The sequence below is a fragment of the Perognathus longimembris genome, chromosome 4 (assembly GCF_023159225.1).
Source record: "Perognathus longimembris pacificus isolate PPM17 chromosome 4, ASM2315922v1, whole genome shotgun sequence".
Lineage (NCBI taxonomy): Eukaryota > Metazoa > Chordata > Mammalia > Rodentia > Heteromyidae > Perognathus > Perognathus longimembris.
This window is the reverse complement of record NC_063164.1, coordinates 75,504,853-75,526,399: the sequence shown is the minus strand read 5'-3', so window position 1 is coordinate 75,526,399 and position 21,547 is coordinate 75,504,853. Positions and strand designations below refer to the sequence as shown.

The 21,547-nt window shown below is 37.4% G+C and overlaps 1 protein-coding gene across 7 annotated transcripts in view; it reads right to left on the bottom strand.

Moving 5' to 3' along the window:
• Zeb2 (zinc finger E-box binding homeobox 2) overlaps positions 1-21,547 on the bottom strand; it is a 130,424-nt gene that overhangs the window by 77,111 nt on the left and 31,766 nt on the right. Inside the window, exon 2 of one of the 7 annotated variants that reach the window (XM_048345527.1) lies at positions 7,364-7,449. The exons of the other annotated variants lie outside the window; for them this stretch is intronic. Within the exon in view, the coding sequence (XP_048201484.1) occupies position 7,364 (1 nt within the window). The 5' untranslated portion in view covers positions 7,365-7,449. The remainder of the gene's footprint in view (positions 1-7,363; positions 7,450-21,547) is intronic. 7 annotated transcript variants of the gene reach the window in all.

Genomic DNA, 21,547 nt, shown 5'->3' with positions numbered 1-21,547 from the left:
TCTTGGTGGCTCATAGAGTCCTTTAAAAATCCATTAATGAATTCCAGAAAAAGAACCCCAGTTGACTAATAAGCATTGCAATTATTTATGCACCTCCCTTCATTCCTTCCTCTTTACATTCTCTACACCATCTGACTACCATATGAAGGATACAGTGTCTACCTCAGGCATCAAGAACTAAGTCTGTAGGATTTATAGTCTTAACAAAAACTCATTTCTTTATTCTTATTAGTTGTCAATTTCCCATTTTAGTTGGACTGGATCATTTACAGAGTTCTTAGACAGCATATTCACTCTTGCCCCCTTTCCTACAAATCAGAAGACAGCAATGCATGCTGATTGAGTACTTAGCTGACCAACTAAAGTTACATCGAATGCTTTGCGATTTAACACAAGCTGAATGGAAGGGGAAGCAGATGTAACTAAAGGGGTTAGGGAGAGAAGAAGCCCCAGCAGTGAGAAAGGGAATGAGAGGGAAACAAAAGTCATTGTATCAGTAATAGAGACTTCAAAGGCAAGAAGTTGCTAAGATGGGGGGGGTGGGGGCGGTGGCCGCTGGCAAATGGAACAAGAGACACATCTGCCTATGGACTGTCTGGCTGGTGGAAGAGGAAAGGCCTGCCAAGCGAGAAAGCAACAGAGGGAATCAAAGGCAAGGAAGCATAGAGCTGCGGAAGAGAGGAAGAGAGGAAGCTTGATTCTATTTACGGAGGTAATGACACAAGGCCTCACAGAGTTGAAAGTGTCCCAAACTGTTTGGAGTGTCCCACAAGACTTTTTGCTAAGTTGGAAATTCAAAAGTAGCTTTAATAAGTGGATAAGAAAATCTCAAATCCATTTGGATGTCTTAGACATTTACTAACTACCCCTCCCCACCCCTTTCATTCCTTTTTATGGATCAGACATTCAAGAACAGTTTTCAGTCAAAATGAATTTTCTTGATGGGAAAACCAAGGAGCAAGTTTTAGGGATAAATGTGAAGAATAGGTATGCCATTCCTCACTCTGCAGAAGATGAATAAAAAAAATTTTTTTTTAATGTGAGGGTGTGTAAACTCTAATTCCCATAATGGAGTGAACGATGGTGTGTGTGTGTGTGTGTGTGTGTGTGTGTGTGTGTGTGTGTTTACATGTATTAATACTGTATGACACTGGGGGAGGAAAGAAGTTCCCAAACAGAGCTTTGAGGAAGGCAGAACTGGCTGTGCTAAAAATAAAAAAGAAATAAAAGAACCTTATCATACCATATTCTGGGCACTATACCTACCACCAGTGGATAATTCCTGCCTTGACCTACCTGGCGAGGATATTCAATTTTTAAAGACCAGGTCAAGCTTGTCCTTTCTTAAATCTTTGCTAACCTATTCAAAGAAAAGGTGTCATAGTCCCTCTTTGTACATAAACTGAACGACTTACCTTCATCATCACACTATTCATTCACCATCCAGCCATTCAACAAAAATTACTTTGAATACACAGAATGTGTCAGGATCTGATCTGAGCTCTGCCATATGGTACTTTCTGACTTATCTGTGACTCATAGAGGGCACACCTTGGGACCTTGGTGCTAATGTAAAGTCTTGCATATTCTTAGTAGCTACTGGTTTATACTAAAATGTTCCCAATAATTGTAAGCTATAAAAAATAATTTTTCAAGCTGGGTGCCAGTGGCTCATGCCTGTAATCCTAGCTACTCAGGAGGCTGAGATCTGAGGATCATGGTTCAAAGTCAGCTCCGGTCAGGAAAGTTTGTGAGACTCTTATCTCCAACTAAACACCAGAAAACCAGAAGTGTTGCTGTGGTTCAAGTGGTAGAGCACTAGCCTTCAGCCAAGAGCTCAGAGACAGTGCCCAGCCCAAGAGTTCAAACCCCCACCCCCCGCAAAAAAAAAAAAAAAAAGGATTTTCCTATAGAGAGGTATACTTAATAGCGAAACAAGTTTCCAAGATGTTGCAGTTCATTTCCTGGTTTAATCACAACCAGAATAAGGTACCTTTCTCTGGGGCATAGTCCACGGACATAGTTAAGCCTTTATTGAGAATGGCAAGTAGTTACACACAGATTCACTTGTAACTAATAGAAATTACATCAGCAATGCACTTTCACATATTTGTGAGACTGCAGTCTAGGGATCTCCTGAGTATCTCCAGACAACCCCTTAGATGGGATTCCTACAGTTGTATACCTACCTTGTATCTATTGTATCTATTTTCCTCTAACCTAACTTCTTTAACCTGTGTTTTCCTTCTAGACAGACTTCAGAGACAAACCCAGGACATAAATCATTTTCTTAGAAAGACACTATCAGGCAATTTCAGTCTTTGGAGCTGTTATTTATTTGTTTACCTGAAAGTTATTTTGAGACACTGTAGCTCCCTAAATTATATTTTCTTCCTTACCATTATTGCTCCAAAAATGATCACTAATTTGCTCTTTGGCTTTCTAAGTGGGAAAACATCAAAGCAAGACTTCCTCCTAATTTAAACTTTCCTTGAAAGGTAACTGATTTACAAACAAATTACTTGTGCCTTGTAAGGAAAAGCCAAACATGTCTGCTCATTTGTTACATTTTCAAGGGCTGCAATGTGGAAATGAGACTGTAAGAAGCTCCTGTGTGATCCACAAACAACTTCATGCTGTATTACACTGTGTTACATGTGCCTCAGATACACAGACCCAACTTTCAGTTGCAAGCAACATGCGATGCAGAATGCCTGCTTGGCAGGGCCTCAAAGAGCTTATTTAAATTGCTAACTTTGCAGTCACCACTCACAGGTGATTTTGAAAGTTCATTATAGAAACGAAACAGCTTCGCCTCCATACTTTGTTTCTTAAAGCACACATACATCATCTTTGAAAGATGCTATTTAATCTCTCTTACACACACACACACACACACACACACACACACATGCTCATCAACTTTGTTAAGAAACTGCCTTAGAGACTAAAAATGTATTTAAAGCAAGCATGAGGCTTAAACAAATTAGCATTAGCATCCTGGTTAGGAATTTCCATGATGGAGTTTGTCTTGAAAAGAGATCACATGAAAAGTATTTTTGAAGCCTTAACTTTACAGTGCAAGATGATCAAAGCTAAGTATTAATACTTATTTTATCAGCACACCTTCTAAACAATATTTCAGTAGATTTCCTTTCACACAGTGATATTTGTAATAAATGTTCTGCCTTTGTTTTAAAGTCAGTCTGTAGAAAGATGACATCAGCTTAGCAAACAATAAAGTGCCTGTAATATTGTCTCCAGAGGGCTGTTACATTTACTTTGTAGCAGTAAAATTCAATTTTCAAAAAACACTACATGAATGATGTTAGGTTATTAACCCTATCACCACCATAGAACATCATTATTGTGTGCAGAATGTAGGTCACAATCTAAAAGCCATAAGTTGCTTTCTTTTTTGGCAATTAATTTAAGCTTTTTATTTTTTCTTCTATAGTGAGTTGTTTCCCTTCTCTGGAGGAAGTATTCCCATTTTGTTAGGAGACTGGAACACAATTCTATACTTTCCCTTCAGAGTCTCCTTTCTTTTCTTGTCACACAGCTATACCTCTCAGTTTGGAAGACTTCCTTTCCATTTACTTATTACCAAAGCCTGTTGTTCTTGGACTGAAAATCAGTGTATCTTGTCATATTTTGTTCAAGTGGCAGTCATATTTCTCACATGATTTATACTAAGAAAAGCAAAAGATGTGTCTCATTTCAAAGCTTGAATAACTTTTCTGTCTGAAGATCTTAAATACAGATACTTTATTTCTTGGCCTTCAAATATCTCACTTGTTCTTTTTGTGCCAGTGGTTACCTAGTAGAAATGATGCAAACCTTTCCTGTTCAGAAAGAAGGCTTTTCAGCCTCAGTAGCATGTCAGTACTCAAAGAGTTAACCAGTTAAACTTCTATACTCACCCTCCCCCAGTAACTTTCTAAAAGCTGACAATAAGTAAAAGAAGTGCTGGTTATCCATTTTTTAAAGGGATGGGATTGGTTTTAGAAGAAAGGGAAAGAGGATCAAACACCTCAATGCAACAAAAGATGGTGTCAGAGGGCCCTCAATCACACCCCCCCCCCCTTCCTCTACAGATACTCCAACCTTCCAGAGCAGTTACCCAGGCAGCTCAACTAAAATGTTCTGTGACATGAAAAGAACAAAAAACCAAAGGGACAGAGGTAGTTATTGTCATTCACACTCCACTCCTCTCCTCTCCTCACCTCTCCTCCTCTTCTTTCTCTTCTCCTCTCCCATCCTTCCCCCTCTTCCTCTGGCTTGAGCTTTTCCCTTCTCCAGAAACTTTTGCATAAGCTGGTAGAAAAAAGTAACTTGTGGCTTTCTGAAAAGAAATTCCCTGTATGTAAGCCACCTTCCAGGTGGTCACTTAGTGCCAGGAGATTTTCTATAAAAAAAAAAAAATCTCATGAATGGAGTGATCATCTTCATGAATATTATGAACACTTCAAAAATATCACCTGACATTAATAAATATAATTATAATCCTCTCAATCATCCCCTGAAAACGCTTTTATCTTAACTGATGATGTTTTCTTTTTCAGACAAATTCTTTCTGCAGTACTCAGTGGATGTAAGCTATTTGTATTTTCTATATTGGGTCTTAGAGGTATCTTAATAGCATGTATGAATTTTCCGCTGAAATGTAAATTATTAACAAGTCTGAGTTTTCATTTGTTTTATCTCCTGATGTGAGATCTAAATAAGTAGGTAGAACACTTAAAATTCTTACCATTTCTCTGCTTTCTGAGAAATAAATCTCATGCATGCTGCATGATGTATTTTCTTACGCAAAACACGCTTCCATGTAATGGAGAAAAAACTAATTTGAGGAGGAATATTGTATGCTTCCTGTAGAGTTAAAGCAGTCTTAACCTAAAGGAAGATTTGGAGACATTTTCATCATTAGTATCACCTTTATTATCATCTTCTTCAAAATCCTCTTCAAAGAGCATGTAAGGCTTCATCATTGTCTGAAGCATTTATTTCCACCTCATGGACAACTCAAGCATGTCCTGAGAGTTTTGCTCCTCTTTTCATGGAAAAGGCCTTGTTGTCCCTTTTTGTACATACATTGAATTGAAGGACTTGCCTTGGTCATTACTCCATTCATTCTACGAATCACTTAACCAACATACCAGGTACACTCAATTTACTTTGTCCTTGATATCTGAGCTAATAGCTACTATTAGAATCAGAAAAAAGAAACCCTGATGACTTGGGCTTGACTCAAATGGGAGAGTGCTTACTTAGACAGCATAAGTCTCTGAGTTCAAACCTCATTACTTACCCAGTCACACTTATCATCAAAATTTACACCCAATGATTACATAACAGAGCACACAATGTGATGGTAACTGAAGGTGAGGGGGAGGGTGACTAAAAGTTGTCCTTTGAGATATGGTAATAATGACAGCAAAAATTAAAATAGTGCTTACTATATGCGAGTGCATTTATTCTTATTTATTCTTTATATTATTCCATTCTGCAGATGGAGAAACTGAGGTGCAGAAATGTTAGGTAACTGCCAAGTGTCACTGGAGACAGGTAGTAAAAGTGGATGTTTTTAACTTGGACATGCTCAAAATAATGAGATTTTGATTCACCAGAAAGGAGGGAAGGAAAAGAAAGATGAAAGTTTCAGGATTTTCCATCTTGGGATGTATTTCAGGAACTTGTACAACATGGAAAGGTTTCTGAAGCAAAGATGAAATGATAGAATAAAAAAGTAAAGGTGACAGATGAACTAGACTCTAAAAAGAGAGAAAAAAGATTGGTGTAGTTGAATGAGATAAGGTGTATAAACTGGACATTAGAATCCTCTCCAGAGCATAGCAAAGCCTGTGACAATGGAGCCTGAAGAGAAAGAATGTGCCACTCAAGGGCACAGAGAGGAGAAAATGAAGTTCATCAACATTACTAAACTAATTAAGCTAGAGTTTGCTATGCACATGTAGAAGGAGAGAGGAAAGATGCTGCTAAGTCTCAGTGGACCAAGGCCAAAGTCTAGTCTAAGACCACAACTATGAGCATAAAAAGAAAAGGGGTGGATTCAGGAAATGTTGGCAAAGAAAAAGTGGCAATGGTTGGTAACAGACTGGATGTGGGGAGTAAAAAAGACAGTGGTGAGACAAAAATAACTTTGGGGTTCCTGGTTGGGAGGTCTACGATAGGGTGGTATTTCCCACTGCAATAGAGAACTGAGCAGATAGGGAAAATGAGTAGTTTTATGCCATGTTATTTCACTCGCTAAAGCCAGTGTCAGTAAGTTTTGAGGTCTCCTGTGGGAAGAGTGGTATGTGGTCCTGAATCATAGCTAGTTTAACTGGTAAATAGCTTGACTTTTAGTAGAGGTCAGAGGTCTAATACTAGGAATATCAAGTGAAGGTCATTGAGTGTGTAGAGATCTGATGGGGCAGCATAGATTCTGGATTGCAAAAGAACAGGATTTACACATGAGCAAAGTCAGGAAAATGGTCTCAAAGCAGAGGCATAGGTGGATACGCATGAATCTGGTAACTGACATTAGTTCTTTAAGCATGAAAAAGAATGGCATGGATAAGAAAGTTCTTAAGACTAAGTCCCAGTCATTGTCTCATACCTTGTCTTTACCTGCTGCAGGTAGAACAGTATGTTGGTTCATGATTTAAATTTAAAGCAAAGAAATTTTAAAAGAAAATTGGATTATAGGCTCAGAATGTAGTTAGTTATAAAGTACTTGCCTACATGCTCAAAGCCCAATTATGATCTCCAGACAACACACACACACACTCACTCACACACACACACACACACACACACACACACACACAATGATATGGCATCATTCTTTTACTTTCTGTGGTTAAATATATCTCCAATAATTCATCCATTTTCCCCAGGTATTGTTTCTAAGAAAGCAAAGTCTACCTAAAATAACACCATTTAAAAGTAAGATTCTGTCAGGTGCTAGTGCCTCAAGCCTGTAATCCTAGCTACTCTGAAGGCTGAGATCTGAAGATCCACGTTCAAAGCCAGCCATGGCAGGAAAGTCCATGATACTCTGCTCTCCAATTAACCACTAGAAAACCAGAAGTGGTGCTGTGGCACAAATGGTAGAGCACTAGCTTTGAGCTGAAGAGCTCAGGAACAGTACCCAAGCCCAGAGTTAAAGCTCCACAACCAACAAAAAAATAAAATAAAGAAATAAAACAAATAAAAATAAGATTCTCAACTGGGAGTTGGTAGTTCATGCTCTAAATCCTTGCTATTCAAAAGGCTGAGATCTGAGGATTGTGGTTAAAGCCAGTCTGGGTAGAAAAGTCCATGAGACTCTTACTTTAAGAAGAAAAAAAATTCTCGCTGAGTTCCAGAATGGGATTCAGCAATGTTGACAGACATGTAAGTCTCTTAAGAAATCGTCCCCAAGCAGTGGTGAGCAGGGCCCTCCTGAAGACAGCACAGGAGAAGGCCAGTATTATTTCAGCTGGGACGGGAGCAAGGCCCTGGGATGAGGCTGATTGATTCAGGCCAGATGGGTGGCCACAGTAGGTGTGACAGAAATAGAAACACATTGCAGACATTCCAGGCCTGTCCTTCTTCCCTGAGCAGGAGGTAGGTCATCAGTTCTGGTCTCTTATCTAGCTCCTAGTGTGTTCCCCAGTCAAAGAATGTTAATGCTACTGACTTCTCCTTCATATTAGCAACCTAGCCACCAACCATTCACTGGAGTTTCCATTTAAAAAGTAAACTGACTATTGTAATAAGTTTCTTGAAAGTAAGGCCAAAGCAAAGCATTTCATTTACTGCCTAAATATTAAGCTCCTCTTCAACATGAAGAAGACTCAGATGCCAAAACTGGGCCCTGCTACTTCCCTCCTAAGAGAGTAGCATACACGTATAAATGATTCAAGTGTTGTAACTATGGCTTAGAAGTTAATCATAGAGCTTATTAATAACAAAGTTCAAACCTGGTTATGGGTACTTTTACTTAACTTTCCTGAGCCTGCAGACTCCCTGCAAGAAGATAGGAACTTATATTAACCTTAACCCATACACTTTTTTGTGTCCATTGCCATTTAGTGTTTAAAATTTCTCTTTAGCAACTTTAGTTCTCACTTCAAAAACTTAATACATTTTAAATTCACTTACTCATTTTAATTACATTTTTATTACCTTCCATTAGTTGTACAAAGTTACCAGCATCCTAATTAACATCACCCTTTAATACTAAGGTAACTTTATTATAGCATTGGAACAAAAGGAATGCAGCATTCTATTTTTATTATTATTATGATAAAAGTGCTCTCTTAAATAAAGGAAAACTCAACAAGCATGGGAAGTTTTCTCATTCAAAACTGAAGTGCAGAAATTATGCATACATTTTAATACTTGCTGAAGTTAAAGGAAACTCCAAAAGCTTTTTGGTAGAACAATACAAAGCCAGAGAAATGGTAAGCATTTAATAACAACCCAGTGACATTTCAGCAAGCATGGGCGAGGCTTTGTCATAATAAGAATAAGGGTTTCTCACTTGCTACCTCAAATGTCCTGCCCTGTTTTGTCCCAGCATGAAGTTTTAGTTTATGTGTTCTCCCAGAGGCCTGAAACTATTGCCCACTTGTTATAAACCTTCTCAGATTTCACTGCTGTGGGTTGATCTGTAAGTTCTGATTGACATTGCTGGCTCTCTCACACTCACTATGAGCATGTTACGACCACCTATAGGGCAAGGTAGACAGACTATGGCTTTCACTTTGCCTTCTCTTTGCAGCTAAAAAAAAAACATCAGATATAACTTTTAACCAATTAAAAATAGGAGGCATTGCTACTCAAGTTAAAAATTGCTTTTTTGTATAGGTGATTTTTCTTTCCACAATATCGCTAGTGTAGTGCAGTCATGATACTCATCTGGAATTAAGATCCTACAGAAGACTTTTCTCATCCAAGTAGTTACTTCTTTTTTTGTGTTTCATAATTTCTACAAGTAATTTACCCTGTCAGTAGGCTGCCTTTAAAAAATATTCTTGTGCAAGTGGAGATTAGCATATGAAAAATGCTTTTAATTTGTCCACTTTCAAACTTACCTATCTGTCAAACTCCCATGCATGTGACAGCAGTTGGGTTCAACTTATCTCTACCACCTCAATGGCAGGTTTTAAATAGTCTGAGGGCAGTTAGTTATTTGTAAGCTAACTTCATTTAACTCTTTTTTCTCAAAACCAACTCAATAAAGTACAAAGACACTGAATTGTTGGTTCTGAATATCAGGAATAAATATGATCCTGTTCAACAATCTGTAAAAAAAAAGGTTGTCTTTTTGACCTGAGAAAATAAAGTAGGCTGTGCAAACCATCTCTTGACATCTGTTTCATGTGATCTCCCTGATTCTTTCAAAATGGAATTCTGTTCACAGACTGCTCCTCTGTAGTGTAGTATCTTATACTGATCTTCTTCCATTGTTTATCTTTTGTTATCCTTTAAAACTAACTTGCCTAATTTTGCACACTGGATTTGTGCAAAACACAACTGCAAAGATCTCAAAATATTAAGAGAAACGAGAAGCCTCACTGTTGGCATTCATGGATGTATCCTGGATTTATCCTGGCTTCATGCTTCATGAAGTGGCAGGGTTCTCACAGAGCAGTACCTATCATGAAGTAGGCCTCAAAGGGTTAATGTAGGCAGAGCCTCAAAATAGATTTGCAATACAGCACACCTACTCACTTATTAAGAATGAGCAGTAAATATGTGCATGCAAATCCAGTTAAAGGATGCCATGTAAGTGAGGCTGGAAAATAGAATGTTCTTTCTCATCATTCAAACTAGAAGATCAAGAGCACTGGTCACCTAGCTCTCTTCAAAGAGACAGAGTTGAGGGCAGCACCTGAAAAAACTTTTCCCTACCACCTACAGGCCTGAGACTAGAGCAAGAAGAAAGTTCTCATAGGAAAATAAACTAGCTCAGTCTTCTCCTAATTTGCTTACTTCTCTGTGTGTTACTAGCTTTATTGCTTTGTTAAGTTTCTAGGTATTTGACTATCGCAATTCATAGGAGTCTTACCAAATCAGTGATTTTGTATATTAAAAATAAAAATTCTCACCATGTTTGTCAAATGCTCTAATTTCTCATCACCTCTACATGTAGTCAAATTTCTCCTAGCTTGGACAAGAGGAACAGTGGCCCAGAGCCAAATGCAACTTTCAAACTTAATCTACTCAGATCATTTTAAAACATTCACAGGGACAAGGCAACTAAATTTATATGTTATCTACTATCTGGGGGTAAATATTGGTCTTAATAGTAAACTGTCTAGGAGATGTATGAAACCTGTTCGTTTGCCTATTGATGTTTTACTGGCCATAAGAGCTAAGGCCCTACTCTATTTTAAATTTAACTCTATAAAAGTGGGCAGCACAATTCCAGATAAAATATACTGTTGTGAGGCTGAAAAGTGCATGCAAAGCAAGCTGCATTATTAGAATGTTTAAATATTAATTATACCGCTGTGTAGTAAAGATGATCAAGTATGAGTGTCAACTAATTTTCTAAAAGCTGCAACATTTACTCTCATCTAAACTTCCTTTGTTAAACTAAAACTAAAAGCCCAGCAAGTTTAGTCTACTTGAGTGTGTTTATTTTTATTGGTTTCTGCATAATTTTTTTCTATCATAAACCAACTTTAACCCCTTTTCTGTAATCTCTGCCAGTATAACTCCAATAGCACATCATAAAATTCCTATAATTCTTCAAAGCCAAAGAGTTGGAAAGGAAAGGCTTGGGCACTTTGTAACCAACGCCAGCTACAAGCTTCAGCCAGTTACATTTAACTCTTACACCCCCCCCCCACTTCTGTGTGTGTGTGTGTGTGTGTTTGTGTAAAAACTTAGATACTTATGCATACTTAGATACTTATGCACTGTGGTCACTTTCATTTCCATTGTATGCATTCTTCAGTGGATTCTGAGTCTAAAGCCAGTTGCGCTTCATAAAGAATATCGGCATGGAGGTAGCTTCTAGTGCAGGAGACTAGACTGACAGATGGGCAGGCAGATGTACAGAGCCATGGAAAACGAGCGACTTACTGCCTCCTAAAGAAGCCTTTGCTAATGGAGATAAGGTGGCCTGAAAAGTGCATGTCTCATGAAATCTGGAGATGGGAGGGTTAAGGAGAATCACTGCCACTTTCCCCCTCATTTCTTTTCCTAGAATCTATTGCCCTGTTCCATTCTGAAGCAGCTTCTAGAAGCAGGCAGGAGGTTCACTTTGAGATTCTTAACAAGAGACAAAGGAAGAGCATGTGTGTGGAGGGAGACACTTGGGTTTCATCCCGTCACCCATGGATGCCCAGCCAGGGTTTCCCACCTGAGACAGATTGCGACGCATGTTCAACTCACTCATGCACAAGAAGCAATACACAAGTTCAGTGTAAAGCCACTTTAAAAGCTCATCGGGCGCATACTTTACTTGTACAGAATACCTTATTCATGACAGAGCAGTGAGGGCCTAGGTAATTACTTGAATCAAGGTGGCCTCAGAAGTGTTTAAATCTGCAAGGACACTTAGAGCATGAATAATGCAAAATAATTTGCATCTAAATTTTTAAGTGTTCTTTATTCAAAAACTAAAATGCAGTTCTGATTAAAGTTTGATGAGTGAAAGCTGAGCACTTCGTACCCACTGTGAAATGTCTCCTATATGTGGAAATTATTTCAGACAGTAGTTGAAGAACAAAAGAATTGTTCCTTTTCTTAAAAAAAATTTACGTTGTGATTAAATCTTTCATGTCTAACTTTCTTTAGGTGTTTTAATAGCTACCCAGTTAATTTTTGAACTTGCTGATCAGATACAAGTTCAAATTTCAATCCAGTCCTTTAGGAAGCACAATGAGACACTTACTTCCTTAGACCCAGTCACTTGCCAAACTAAATGATGTTTGGAACCAAAACTAATATGATGTAACTTCTTTATTTCCCACCTAACCCTGTTTTTATTTAGATTATTCTTCCATTGCTTTCACTAGGCACAAAGTAGCTCAGTACTCTCTTATTACAAAAGCTTTGAATATGCACTGCATTTTTGTTGTTATTATATTTATACTGCTGTGTGACTGTACATTATTTACTATCACAGGCAAATCTTCAATGAGAAGCTAAGCAGTGTCAATATGTTAAACTATACTTTTTTAAGGAAACAAGACTGAAAAGTTGAAAAAATCAGTGGAGGATCCCAAAAGCAACTTAGTTAAAATAACGTGTCATAATTTTAACTATTACCTTAAAGTAGTTTTTTTTTTCACCTACTTTTGTAATGTTGAACATTCTAGAGATGATTTCAGAGGAGTGCTACAGTCAGATCAAATTACATTTCCAATTTATCAATGATGTTTGTCAGCAGTTATAAAAGGGAAGTATATCAGGATTTTAAAAGAAAATTTTACTTTTAGCTTGCTTAACTTACACAATTTACTATCACTTGAGCTGCATAAACATTCTCAGAATTTCACAAAGTTCTACTTCATTTGATCCTGTGAACATCTCAATTCAAGAATCTGCCATTGTTCCCTGGACTCATTTGCCATATGATAGGGAAGTCTCCTGCCCTTTCTTCTCTACCTAAGATAAAAGTAAAGTTCAGTTAGAAAGCAGAGCTTTCTTAACTGCTTCACAGGCATTCTTCATGGCCATGTGGAGGTAGACTGGTTTGGTACAACACAGGTAGAAAAGGTTATGGAAGTTCTACCCAGCTAGCAGTGGGCCTGGACTTCTAAATGAAACTCATGGTAGGCAACATTGCAGTGCACAGCACCTAAACTTTAAAAGCCCTTGCAAAGGGAAATCATTTTCCTGCTGTAGCCCTTATAAAGTGTAAAGAGTCCCAATTTATTGTATGCTCCAAAGCAGGCTTCTATTTTATTGGAATTTTAGATGAGTGTATTTGCCACATTCTTGTTGAGAGTATATGCTTCATTTTTCTTTCTACTATTTTTTCTTTCTTTTTTGGTGTGTGGTGTGTGTGTGTGTGTGTGTGTGTGTGTGTGTGTGTGTGTGTGTGTGCGCGCGCGCGCGTGCTGCTTTTGAACAATGAAAACACTTTAAAACTCACTGAACAAAGATTTCCCCAGCAACAGACCCCCTGCCCAGCAGGTCACCTATCTTTGCGACAGTTTTTCTTTTCCCACGCTAACCCCAGGGCTCATTTGCATAAGGTCTCTGTTGTGACAATTAGTTTCAGGTGAGCTGATTTCTATGTAGTTTGCCCAAGACGATGCGCAAGCCCTGGGCCTCCCTGATCCTGGTCCTAATTGCGACTGACTGGCACCAGACACAATCAACCTCTTGATTCAGCAAATTGTCCTGCTAGTAGCTTGTTGTGACCCCTCAAAGCACAAATCATATCATGTCAGCCAATCCAGTCCAGTAAACAACAAATAAAATATACTCTGAATGAAATCAATAATTTTTTCCACATTTTAGGCAAATTTGACTAAATGAGTGCAAATGAAGGCAATAGTCTTTTAATGTTTCTTTTGGTTGAGAGTGGTATTGTGACCCTATAAAATCTTTTTCAAAACAGGAATGCCCTGTATTTAAATTCCGTGATTCTGTACCTCTGTCACCTGGGAGAAAGTTCTCTGTTACTTAGGAAAAAGACACCAGGTAAAATAATTGACTTCCTTCAAATTTACCCTAGCTTTGTTGTTGTTGAAATAACTAATATGGTCTTTCCTCATCTCTGAAGCTACAGGGTACATCAATATGCACATTCCAAGGTCCCGGTAATCCCAACTGAGCCAATGACATTTCACATTTCTGTATAACAGTCCAAGTTACAGAAAAGCTTTTCTTAATTCTGGGGGAAAAAAAAATTAAAAGGTGAGTGACTTAGCATTAAGTATTAGAAAAATGTTTAAGGACAATTGTTCTTGAACTATTGCCTGCGTCTTTCACTGTCTGTAGTTCTGAACTTAGCTGTATTATGTTACATGTGGCAGCTCCCTTGTAAATTCTTTCTGCCCTGATAGTCAGGAATTCTGGCTGCCATCCTGTCATCTTACTTAGCTACCTGTCCTTTCTCTTTACTTTATATGATAAAAGCTAATGAAAAATAAAATCAATTTCATTAACTGTTCCAAAAAACAAAAACAAAAAACAGAAAAACACACAGTTGTTTTTCCTAGCAAGGCATGTAAAACAAGTAGAGCATTAGTCCATTTTTTTCCTCAGGTGATGTACCAGAGTCTGTTTTTATGATATAAAATATATATCCATTGAAAAAACCCTTTAGGATTGGAAAACCTGTCACACAGGCCACTGTTTTTGAGAATCTGGTATATTACTAAAAAATAGTTTTTCCAACAATTATACACCATTGCTTGTCAGTAATGCAGTTCATTGATTGCTTTTTCCCCCTAGCTACATATGACTTTGAGATAAAAGGGAGCCAGGGATTGTGGAGTTAAACAGAAGAAAGAAGAGGAAGGAAAGCCAGGTGTGACCTGTAATCCTCGGTACTAAGGAGGCTGAGATCTAAGGATCATGGTTCAAAGCCAGCTGGGCAGGAAAGACTCTTATCTCCAATTAACTACCAAAACAAACTGGCAGTGGAGCTGTGGCTCAAGTGGTAGAGCACAAGCCTTGAGCAAAAAGCTCAGTGCCCAGGCCCTGAGTTCAAGCCCCAGGACTGGCAACAACAACAAAAAATAAAAGAAAAAGAAAGGAAAGGGAAGGAAAAGAAAGAATGAGCGAGAGAGAAAGAAAAAAAGGAAGGAAAGGAAGAATGAAAAAGTAAATTTAGAAGAGAATTCATCGCGACAAGTTCTTAAAAAAAGGAGTTTTGTATTCACAACAAGCAAAGTGTCTACCACCTGTCAGTTGACAGATGTCTCCAAGGCTCTTATTAAATGTGTGTCCTAGGTCATGAAACCAACTCCAAGCATGCTGCTGCACGTGGCTCAAGCACAGGGGCCAAGGTGTGACTGGAAGTACACAAAACAAATTCCCTCCCATTTCTTGGGTCTTCTATGATTTTTAACCCCATTTTTACAGTGACATGGAAACTGTTTTGCTAAAGGTTAATTCTATTTAAGAGAAAGACTAGAAATAATTGAGGAAATAGAAAATTTTAAATTCTAGAGGCCCTAGGACACACCTTTTTTAGAGTACTCAGAGTAAGAAATGGTTCAAACTGAGAAAAATAAGTACATGTAACATCAAAGTAATGAATTATTGAAGGATCTACACAAGTTGACTATAAAATAGAACCTACTAAAAAGACCTGTGCTGTGAAAAAAAAATCTATAACTCAATGTTTTTAAAAACCCAACCGACCCTCCGTATAAGCGATTAATACCTAGTATGTTTTGCCATCAATGTTTGCACATAATTCCCACTTGATATGAATGATGAATTGTTTGAAAGAACAGTTTTAAAAATGATTATTACCTCTAACCTCCTTGCCACACGTTACTGTGGTGCTTTCTCCTCCAGACGGAGAAAAGCGGCACGTTTGCCTCATCTTTGGGGAAATTAAAAGAAAAGTTCAATTTTGTGAGGAACTTTTTTATAAAATTTTTACAATAGTCATTTTGTTCAGAGAAATAGGTAAAACAAAGTAGGCTATCTAGGCTTAGAAATGAAAAAAAAACAGGGTGGGGTTGGGAGAGATGGGGAAGAATTATGAAATGGGTGACACTAATCACAATGCATTATATAAACTTATTCTGAATTGAAACTCTTTTGTCTAACTATGTAAAGGCTAATTCAAAGAAAAAGTAATGTACACATGAAGAATTTCAATACAACTTCTCATTTCTCTCTTAGAGATTATGCCCTGAGACTTTGATGTACTGCTTTTTCTGTCCTTTGGTTTTCCTTCTTTAGCTTTCTGGTTCAGATCTCCACTCTTCTACAATCTCCTGGTTGGGTTCTCCCCCGGCTAACTGAGCTTTCTTATCCTAACCACTGCACTTTGCTGGGGCATATCATCCTCTTTCCTGACGACTTTTATTCTCACCTCTGCCTGCCACAGGTTTTCATCTGAGTCTACTTCCTACCCATGCCTTCTTTACTTATACTATCATTTCCTTCCTGTCTTGATATCTGACTACTTCTCATTCAAATTTCTAGTTTTCCTTCTAACCGTGTAAACGTCTTTATTTTTAAAAATACAAACATATTCATTATAACTTCACAATGTTTTATGAGGAAAATACCTTTCCCTCTCAACTTCTGAATCTCTAAGCCATGCTTTCTAGGTTTCTATATTTTCTATCCTCCCTTTCCTTGTATTTGCTCATATTTTTCTTCCAAACTTCCTAATTGCCCCCTCCTCTCTAGTATTTCCTGTTTCTCTCTCACCTTTGTCCCTAAGAGTTCTACTTCTTTTTTTTTTTCGGCCAGTCCTGGGCCTTGGACTCAGGGCCTGAGCACTGTCCCTGGCTTCCTTTTGCTCAAGGCTAGCACTCTGCCACTTGAGCCACAGCGCCACTTCTGGCCTTTTTCTGTATATGTGGTGCTGGGGAATCGAACCCAGGGCCTCATGTATACGAGGCAAGCTCTCTTGCCACTAGGCCATATCCCCAGCCTCCCTAAGAGTTCTACTTCTAAAGATACTATGTGAGCAGGGTGCTGGTGGCTCATACTTGTAATCCTAGCTACTCAGGAGGTTGAAATCTGAAGATCACGGTTCAAAGCCATCCCAGGCAAGAAAGTCTGTGAGACTCTATCTCCAATGAAAACCACTCAAAAAAAGCTGGAAGTGGCACTGTACCTCAAGCAATAGAGTGCTAGCCTTGAGCACAAAGACTCCTCCAGGGACAGTGCCCTGGCCCTGAGTTCAAATCCTAGGATTGGAAAAAAAATACCATAGAGTCCTGCTCTTTTTTTTTCTAATATTAATTAGCTCACTAAAAGACCTGTTCAAAAGTTCTTATTTCTGCCTCTTATTTTATAATTAGTCTCTTTCCACTCTTTTTTTCTATTAACTTTTATTTTATGAATTTTGCCCTTTCATGTCTCTACATCTTTATTTATTTTTAAAGCTTTATTCTTAAATCATTACCTATATTATGCATCCCCTGTGTTTTTATACAACCAAGTTAGTGCCTCTTAATAAAAATACAACACTAACCTAAGAACAACAATCAAAAAAAAATTTCAGTTTTGGAAACACTGAGACAATTTTCAACTTATATTCACTCATTTTTTTAAACTTTCATTCATGAGAGAATGTAGGGTGTGTGTGTGAAAGAGGGACCAAAGGCAGAAAAAAGAAAGGAAGCTTACTATGTGGCTGGCCTGGAATTCACAATCCTCCTGTCTCAGTTTCCAGAGTTCTGGTGTTAAAATAATGTCCTATTACATCCAGTTATATATGTTTTATAATGTGTGTTATGTATGTGTATAAGTGTGTAAGGATCTAGTACCCCTAATGATGGCATGGAAAGCATTGACTATGAAACTAGAAACTGTAGAGGTGAATTCTGGTGTTTTCCATATTAAGCAAGTACTAATAGACTAATTTTCCAATAGTCATCCAATACTTCTGAGCCTCAGCCTTCAATTACATTAAATATTTTCTCTGCCTACCTTCTATAATTGTCGGGAGTATCAAATGTGGTAGTTTTTTTCATTGAAACGTGGCAACACTAAACATGCTATAACCATTCATTGAAAAATTTAAAGATAGTAAGAAATTATTACCTCATCTACAAAATATTAAAAAATAGTCACCTCCCTATAAAAGAAAAATTTGTCCTTTCCATTTGAAGGATCCCAGCTGGCACAAAACATACCAATGATAGTAAAGAAACAAGTTGTGAAACAACATCCTTCCTCCATTTGGAGTCAGAAGGCTGAGTTTCAAATTTTGATTCTACCACTTCTGCCTCAATTTCTCCTCAATGAAAAAAGACTAAGCATGAGGACAATTGAATTCTTTGGTGTCTTCTGAGTTTTATATTGAAGGACAGTATTTGCTAAACCAAACATAAGCTTCAGATTATAACATGATTTACAAGCAGGAAAGGATGGAATGGGAGTTAGCTTAGCAGTATGCTTGCCCAACATGAATGAGGCCTTGGGTTCAGTCCTTAGCACTGAAAATTAAATTAAAAAGAACCAAAATCAAACAATAAAATAGGAAAGTACATGCAGGGAAGTGTTCGTTAGTATTATTTCAATTAAACCATGAGAAAATTGGGATTGGGGAATTATTTTACAAACAAAAATCTACAGGTAATCTTTGTTTCTGTTTTTTATATTTTTTAGTTTTTGGTGAACTAGGGCTTAAGGGCTTCATACGTGCTAGGCAAGTACTTTACTTATTTGAGCCACATCTCTACCTCTTTTTCCTCTTAGGTGTATATTGTGATTTTTCCCTGGTGCTGGCTTTAAAACTTCCATGATTTGACTTATTCCTCAAGTCTAGCTGGGCCCATACACTTGTTTGCACACCCCAGCTTGCTCGTTCAGATGGGGTCTGGATAACTCTTTGCCCATACTGCCCTCCTGATCTCTACCCCTTGGATAGCTGGGATTGTGCTGCACATAGCCTGGCACAATAAGAATTCTTTCGGGAAAAAAAATACTGATTTGGGCTGTATAATAATTTGATCAAAATAGATTTAAGCTACACTTACCTATGCTAATGTTTGGATGAATAGAAAAAAATTAAATAATTGGCAAGCTAAAGAGATGGAGTATGTATTCCTCTATTCCATAAACCATTTCAAGATGGCATAAATTAATATCCAATGTTGTTTTTTTCTCTTCCTCTCTTCTTAGTTTAAGAAAAAATCCCAATAACCAAAACCTTTTCCCTAAACAGGTAGGGATATTTTCAAGTCAGAGTTATTTGCCAAAAGGTCTGTATATTTTAGGTTTTATTTTTTCTTTCCCAGAGAGAAGGTCCTGACTCAAATTCCTGTTTTAGCCTCTCAAATGCTGAGATTGCAGGCATGAATCACCATCCACAACTTCAATTTGTTTTATACCTCCTGTTACCTATCTCCTTTACCTTATATGATAAGGGCCTTTCTAGATAAATTCAGAAATCTGGTTGTGAAGTCTGAGGCATCTTACCTGAATTCACAAAATTTTTGTTCACAAGCTTTTATATGTGGCTGAAAAAAACAATCTTACAACATATTTAATTTTGAAAAGATTCCTTTGTTATGATTATATCTCTTCACAAGATATCACAAAAATGTAGATTTTTATCATTTTATGTCCACATTAAAAATAGGTAAACAAGCGCTGAGGGAAAAAATGTCATGTAAAATACGAAATGTGATTTTTTTTCTAAAAAGGAAGGCTTGACATGTTTTCCAGAATCGCATTTTATAAAGTAAAAGGAAAGCCATTCAAGTGGAACTTGGCAAATAATGTTAACCACTGCTTATATGCGTGTATAGTCTTCCAAAAACTAGAGCTACCTTGATCATGGTTTTGATTACAAATCCTGAAAACTATTATGGAAATGATCTTTAATATAATAATATATTTTACTGAATGTCTCAGCTTTTTCATTGTAACAACTGAAACAGAGACAATTCTTTGCAGGTTGAAATGTGTAATTATCATGTATCTAAAAGGGAGGGTGTAATTTTCACATCTGATTACAAGGGAAGAGTGTAAGCATAGTTGCCTGGGTAAACTTACACTTGTTTACAAAGAGCACTACCTTTGATACTGAAAACTCAAAACATGCAAAACACTGGACAAAAATGAGAGGAACATGTACGAAACTAAACAAACCCTTCATATTTTTCTTGGATTCACTACAGGAAAAAAGTCATCTTTTCTGAACTGTGTATTGATCAGCTTACTTCTGACAATTTTAAGACTCAAATGTTATATTCTGTAAGCTTGCAGCTGATGACATTACTAAATAGGAAGCTCACATGCTTCAGTTAATTTAAAAGGAAAAGTCTAGATCTGTTTTAGCTTTCAAAATCTACATGGTCAGTTGAAACCAGAGATGATTGCCATCTCAACAGAACACATTTTTCCTAAATACATGCAAGATGTATATTGCTGATTTTTTTTTAATCCCCCTGCTATTTTTTTAAACTTCTGATTTACCTTTGATAAGATCAACTTCTGCTCATGTGAACTTGTGTTTTGGACATGTAGGAAATGATGATATCAAGGAAAGCCAATATGGTTATGGTAGCTATCAGTCAGCAAGAAGATAAAAGACAGATATAAGAGCACAGAACAGGTAGAATGAAGAAACGGCCCTTAACAGCTAATGCATATCTGGAACAATTTTGTATGATTTGTAATTAGAACTGCTATGTCATTGTGGTTGACTTTAGACTGACAGAATATTAAGTATTCTGATTCTATTGTCTTTAAGAAACCAGGCAGTAAGTGGAAATAAAGAAAAACAGGAAAGGTTAAGCAGTATTTTAGGAGTAGGAAACTCAATCTTATGCACTAGGTGAAATCATCTATTTAGTTTTACAATTACCAGTGACTTTGTTATATAGCTATTAAATGATACAGGTCTTCACTTTAGAGATTATAATATTTATTTATTTATTTAGAAATTTTGAAAACTCAGACTCCACACCCAGAACTTTGCAAAGCAATGCAAATGAACCAAATGATTAAGATAAAGACTAATTACAATGAAATAAAAAGTGAGTTCAGGGGAAAGAACTAGAGTCTGCATTCCTTTATTGCCTAAAGTATTTCAGCAAATAGTCAAAGCTGAACTTTTTAAGAGATCTCAGGGGGCTGAGAATATGGCCTAGTGGCAAGAGTGCTTGCCTTGTATACCTGAAGCCCTGGCTTCGATTCCTCAGTACCACATATATAGAAAAGGGTCAGAAGTGGCGCTGTGGCTCAAGTGACAGGGTGCTAGGTTTGAGCAAAAAGAAGCTAGGGACAGTGCTCAGGCTCTGAGTCCAAGCCCTAGGATGGCAAAAAATAAAATAAAATTTAAAAAGGATCTCAGCTTTTTTACAAAAATAGGATTTCACTGTGAGCCTTATATTCTGCTTTCCATTCAATTAAAAAGCAAAACACCTGAGACAAATGTCCTTCCTCTGTATCCATGAGTCTGTGTGTGCTAAGCCTGAACCTATGCCACAGGTACACTGAAAGGATAATCAGGTCTGGGAAGGTGGCTGTTGACTGGTAGCTCAGAGGCTCTTCCAGATGCACATATCTGTGTCCACAGCATAGCAATCAATGTTTTATGCCCTGCACATTTTTCTCTGTGTTGTTAGAGTACATTTGCTTATATTTTGCACAATTTTAATTTAACCATATTGATCAAACTGAACACTCAATAAGACCCTAGGCACCATGGGCTTATTAAAATTAGTCAACATGAAGCAAGCAAGCTAAGGAAGTAAATGGAAACTGTTGGGAAATTTAAATACAGTGGAACCCACTTAAATAAATACCTGTTAATGAAATAAATCTATTAATGAATTTATTTTCTCAAAAACCAAATCAAAACACCTAAGAGTAATACTCAAGGGGATCTTTAAGTGAACACTACTTAAATGAATAAGCATTTGAACTGAACATG